We start from the raw sequence: 6,203 nt of genomic DNA on the forward strand, positions 1-6,203 counted from the left end.
ATGAGTATGCTCAGTTCTTAGCCCATAAGCATGCCTCTTCCTCTTCCACTGCTACTCTTGCTCAGTCAGGTACTGCATCTCACTGTCTTTTATCCTCCACTAGCAACCCGTGGGTTATCGATTCTGGCGCCAATGAACATATGACTGGTTCGTCTACTTTCCTCTCTAATTATCATCATGTCGCATCACCTAGAAGTGTCACCCTAGCTAATGGTTCCCTATCCAAAGTGGTCGGCTCAGGCACTACCCATCTGAGTCCTGACATTGAGTTGTTATCTGTTTTACATGTTCCTGGCTTTCCTTTTAATTTGTTATCTATTAGTCAAATCACAAAATCCCTTAACTGTTCAGTTAGTTTTTATCCTTCTCTATGCATTTTTCAGGATCTCAAGACGAGGAGGATGATTGGTATGGGGCATGAAGTTGATGGCCTCTATTATCTCGATCTAGCACCCACAATTTCCTCTCATACGTTGCAGTCGTCGGCCTCCGCTCTTCAGTGGCATTGTCGTCTTGGTCATCCTTCCCTTTCTACATTGAAGCATCAAGTCCCCAGTCTTCGTCATGAGACGTCTGTGCCTTGCGAAGCTTGTCAGCTTAGCAAGCATCATCGTGTCTCGTTTCCGTCTCGTGTTGTTAATAGGGTTTCTAGTGCTTTTGAGTTAGTTCATTCTGATGTATGGGGTCCAATTAATATCGCAGCCAATAAATTTCACTATTTTGTGACCTTTGTGGATGATTTTTCTCGTATGACATGGTTATTTTTAATGAAAAATCGTTCAGAGTTATTTTCTATTTTCCAACTTTTTCGTAATATGATTAAGACTCAATTTGCTCAGAAAATCCGTATTTTGCGTTCGGATAATGCTAAAGAATATACATCTCATTCGTTTGCCTCTTATTTGTCTGATAAAGGCATTATCCATCAAACATCCTGTGCTCACACTCCACAACAAAATGGTGTGGCTGAACGCAAAAATCGTCATTTATTAGAAATCGCACGTTGTCTCTTAATTCATATGCATGTTCCCAAACAATTTTGGAGTGATGTTGTCCTCACTGCTTGTTATTTAATTAATAGGATGTCCTCCTCGGTCTTAGATGGTACCTCTCCTCATTCTCTTTTATATCCTTCTTCCTCCCCATTCTCCTTGCCATTGAAGGTTTTTGGGTGTGTTTGCTATGTTCATAATTTGGGTCCCGGATTTGATAAGCTTGATCCTCGTGCTACTAAATGTGTCTTCCTTGGGTATTCCACAACCCAAAAGGGATACCGTTGCTATAGTCCGGTTCTTCGACGCTACTTCACTAGTGCCGATATCACATTTGTTGAGTCTCTCCCCTATTTTTCTGCTACTACCTCTTTGGGTGACTCTTCCCTTGAGCCTGATGTCGAGTCTCTTCCGCTGCCTATTCCTCTTCTCTCTGTGCCGGTCTCTCCTTCTCCTCCGGTCTCACTACCTCACCACCAACCTGCTCCACTCCAAGTTTATCAACGCCGACTTCGACCATCAGCTCCTGCACCGCCATCATCATCCTTATCGTCTCAAGATCCGCTGCCTCCACATCCATCCGACCACTTGCCTATTGCCCTACGGAAAGGTACACGTTCTTGCACTACCCAACATCCTATTAGTCAGTTTGTCTCCACTCGTTCTTTATCCCCTACATTTTCTTGCTTTATTTCCCCTCTCTCTACTGTTTCTATTCCTAAGACAGTGCAGGCTGCAATATCTGACTCTGGTTGGAGGCAAGCTATGGAATTGGAAATGAAGGCCTTGCATCACAATGGGACATGGGAGCTTGTTCCCTTACCACCTAATAAGAAAACTGTGGGTTGCAAATGGGTCTACACAGTTAAGTTTCATCCTGATGGTTCAGTTGAAAGATTGAAAGCTCGGTTGGTTGCTAAGGGCTATACGCAAACGTATGGTATTGATTATGATGACACTTTTTCTCCTGTTGCCAAAATTTCATCTATTCGTGTTCTTATTTCCATGGCTACTAATCTTGATTGGCCCTTGTTCCAATTGGATGTCAAAAATGCCTTTCTCCATGGGGATTTGAGTGAAGAAGTTTATATGGAGCAACCACCTGGGTTTGTCGCTCAGGGGGAGTCTCAGGGCTATGTCTGTAAATTAAGAAAGGCATTGTATGGTCTCAAGCAATCACCGCGGGCATGGTTTGGAAAGTTCTCTGAAGCGGTACTGAAGTTTGGTCTGCAGAGATGTCAGACAGATCATTCAGTATTCCACTTACATACTAGTGCTGGCTATATTCTCCTTGTGGTATATGTAGATGACATTGTCATTACTGGGGATGATTCAGGAGGCATTGCCCGATTAAAACAATTCCTACAGGATCAATTTCATACAAAGGATTTGGGCAAACTTCGATATTTTCTAGGCATTGAAGTTGCTAGATCTCGAACAGGTATCAACTTGTCCCAGAGAAAGTATGCACTTGACTTATTAGAAGAGACAGGTCTTTTGGGTTCTCGACCAGTTGATGTTCCAATGGATCCAAATAAGAAATTACTAAAGGATGAAGGTGAATTATTTGAAGATCCCGGCAGATACCGTCGTCTAGTTGGGAAGTTGAACTATCTTACTATCACCAGGCCAGATATTTCATATGCCGTTAGTGTTGTCAGTCAATTCTTGGAGGCTCCTCGGGTTTCACATTGGGAAGCTGTTACTCGGATTATTCGTTATGTAAAGAGACAACCTGGTCTAGGAATATTGTATAGACCAAATGGACATCTTAGGGTAGAAGGTTTTACTGATGCAGATTGGGCAGGTTCTCCTTCAGATAGACGGTCTACTACAGGGTATTGCACATTCTTTGGTGGTAATCTTGTAACTTGGAAGAGTAAGAAACAGACTGTGGTGGCACGATCTAGTGCTGAAGCAGAGTACAGGGCAATGGCTCATACGACTACTGAGTTGACATGGTTACAACATTTCCTTCAGGAGATCGGCTTCTCGACTACTACTCCTATCCCATTATCTTGTGATAACCAGGCTGCCATACATATTGCATCTAACCCGGTTTTTCATGAAAGGACTAAACACATTGAGGTTGATTGTCATTTCATCCAAGACAAGATACTCAATGGAAACATATCTACAGTATTTGTGAAGTCTGGAGACCAATTAGCTGATATGTTTACAAAGTCTTTATGTCGTAACCGGTTAGAGTTTATTTGTTCCAAGCTGGGCTTATATGATATATATGCTCCAGCTTGAGGGGGAGTGTTAGAAGAATGTGTTAGAAGAATGTAGAAGAATGTATTAGGGTATGAGGGCAATTTGGTCATTTATGTATTCTCAAAGCTTATATATAATATGTGTGAGGTAGGCTATGCATCTTTGAATAGCCTCCTCTTTTCTCTATACTTTAAAACCTCTCAACAATGTGGAACTAGCAATAGAGAGAGAGAGAGAGAGAGAGAGAGAGAGTAAAGACCGTGTATAACTTACCCATATCAAAGTCAGACGTGGACCCTTCTTCAATATCAACATCACTGCCAGCATCCGCAAAACCTTGGCGCTTCATTACTGATTCCATTTCTTGAATAAAACGGTCAACATTAAGGTCCACTTCTTTCAGGTTCCTTCAAAAGATAGTTAACAGAGTACATTTAAATCAACTGCTTTTCCTAAATATAGTAAAACCGAAATCCCCATACTAAGACTTGGTGAATATCATAACTGAAATGAATAACTATTGCTCAGTGTCATGTGCAACCTCTAAATAATGAGACTAAAAGCCGGTTAAGTTAATGCAAAAAGTGTATGGTAATGTTCCCTAATTCTAAGAATATTCAACTGTGTCTGCTGAGAAGGCAAACAACCCAGATCAGCTCACTCAAAACCACATCAGCAATGGTGAGCCAACAAAAAGTTGAACCGGCTTCAAACCCAAAAGTAAAATTGCCAGTGGCTTCAATGGCACAATCCAATTCAACAATTATTTAAGAAGTAAGTGACCTTCTTGTCATGTCACTGCTAGCTAACTGATATGCAGACTGGTGAGTCTTCTCATTGATGCCATATAAATAAGCTAAATTTTACACTTGCATTAAAAAAAAAAAAAATAATAATAAAATAAGGGACCGGAGCTGCACATTTTTGTGCCCATTTATGACAATTAAAATGGGTGACTAAATTTATTAACGAATGAGATGAATATAAAGGTATACTAACCTGTCTTCAGGAACCTCAGCTCCCTTATAGCTTGAAACCTTATGGACAAAATCCTGCATGGTTTTAGCTATATCACCAAGAGCAGCCTCATCAACATTAGAACTGGAAGAAGGACCAGTATCTTCCTTCCCTTTCTGTTTCTTTTTATGTTTTGAATTATTATAGAGGTCCATCTCCTTTTGCCTCTCAAGAAGAGCAGAGTTCAACTCGTCCTCTCCGTTGTAAAGCCAAGAATCATCATCAGAAGGAGGAACCTCCTGACCCTTAAAATCATCCGCCAAATGGAGCAAAGCAAGAATTTCATCAATTCGTCTCACCGGAGCACTCAACATTTCACTGCCACAAAAAGCTATATTTACTAAGAGTCTAAGACCCACTAAATGCCAACAATAACAAAATCTAAAACAAAAGTCAAAAGGATTTGACAGGGAATTATCATAAATTGCAAACTAGTACAAAAAGTTTGGCAAATGTACCTGGCCCTCGAAAACAATGAACTATTGCGGTAATACTCCTCGGCGTTCTGCATCAACCTCCGATACTCTTTGGACCCAGGAACCAATCCTTCAAAGTACCCACTACTCTCCAAGCTCTCCCTATACGCCTCCCACGTGCTCCCCTTCCCTTCCAAACCCTCCCTCCGTCTCATCTGATAAACCATCTCGAACCCGCACGCGATCTTCATTCCCAACTCGGCCTCCAAATACGCAGCCTTATCGGTCCGATCCGGCATCGGGTAACACTTCGGCGCCGAAAATGTCTGTTGCACCAGTTGCGCGTACATGGCCCTCGACATCCTCACCGAGACCCGAACTAGCTCCTCCTCTCTCCCTCTCGGCGCGAACCTCTCCATTCTCGCTGCGTGCTTCATTGCGTCGATGTCTCGGTCGTAGAACCCCTCCACCGCAAGGGAGATCAGGCAGGGCTCGTGCCTCAACACCTGCGCCACCGCCACAGGAACCCTAACCCTAACGGAGAACATGTTCTTCCTCGCCCGCTCCGGGTACTCTGATATCTTACTCTTCACCGCGGACTGAACCGACTCCGGCGCGCGCGATTCGTCGCCAAAATTTATCACGAACCGGAGCGAATCAGGTAAACTCGGATTTGGAGTACGATGTTTCGGGACGATATGGAGGTGGTTTTGGCGAATGAAGACGCGGTTGGGGCTGGTATCAGGGTTGAGCCAGCGGGGAAGGTGGAAGGCCGCCTCTATGAGAAGGAACTCGCCGTCGTTGTCCCAGACTCGGACCGAGACGGAAGGGAAAGTGGCGGAGATGTGGAAGAGGAGGAACACGGCGAACCATTCGTCGTCGAGGTTATCGCCGAAGCGGAGCTTGCCGTGGAGGTGGGGGATATCGGAGGAGCAGAGGCAGGAGGGTTGGGATTGGGACGAGAGCGAGAGAGAGAAGGGCTCGTGCTGCCAGAGATAGTCTTTGGTGTAAGGCGAGATAGATTGTAGGATTTGGAGGTGGAGGGATTGGAAAGAGGAGGGCTCAGGAGGGGTAGTGTTGGGATTAAGAGCGAAGTCGGGGAATATGGCGTAGAATACGGTGTCGTCTGGGAGCCTGGAGTTCTGTTGGGAGAAGATGGAGTCAGGTTCTGGAGTAGCGGCCATGGTCTCTGCAACTACAAGCTTCTGTTGCTGTCGTGAATGTTCGGGGGTTTTAAAGCGGAGTCTGGGGTGCGGTGGAACGCTGTCGTTTGATTACGCTGTTTTTTTTTTTTTTTTTTTTTTTTTTTTTGGAGTGTATAACGGTTATCAAAAGATTTTGAGTCGCTTAAAAGGTATTGCAGTCGTTTAAGATTTACAAAAATAAATCTTAAACGACATTATGGATTACACTTCCAATCTTTCACCTTCAGGGATTTGGAAAGGGATTCTTAAGAATTTTGAAGTTGTCCCTCTAAGAGCTTGCAGAACCATCTCCTCAAATTCCAATCTCTCTGTTTGGTTTACTCTTTGAATCCCTACTATAATTAATACCTTTAAAC

The 6,203-nt window shown here is 43.5% G+C and overlaps 1 protein-coding gene across 1 annotated transcript in view; it reads right to left on the bottom strand.

The window, feature by feature from the left end:
* The window catches only part of LOC132171037 (protein ecdysoneless homolog), a 9,951-nt gene extending 4,108 nt beyond the window's left edge, over positions 1 to 5,843 (bottom strand). Inside the window, exons 1-3 of the mRNA XM_059582241.1 lie at positions 4,685 to 5,843; positions 4,209 to 4,544; positions 3,483 to 3,616 (exon numbers count right to left, since the gene is read on the bottom strand). Coding sequence (XP_059438224.1) covers positions 3,483 to 3,616; positions 4,209 to 4,544; positions 4,685 to 5,826 — 1,612 coding nt within the window. The 5' untranslated portion in view covers positions 5,827 to 5,843. The remainder of the gene's footprint in view (positions 1 to 3,482; positions 3,617 to 4,208; positions 4,545 to 4,684) is intronic.
* Between the last annotated feature and the right edge of the window lie 360 nt (positions 5,844 to 6,203).

Source organism: Corylus avellana, chromosome ca2 (assembly GCF_901000735.1).
Source record: "Corylus avellana chromosome ca2, CavTom2PMs-1.0".
Taxonomy (NCBI): Eukaryota; Viridiplantae; Streptophyta; class Magnoliopsida; order Fagales; family Betulaceae; genus Corylus; species Corylus avellana.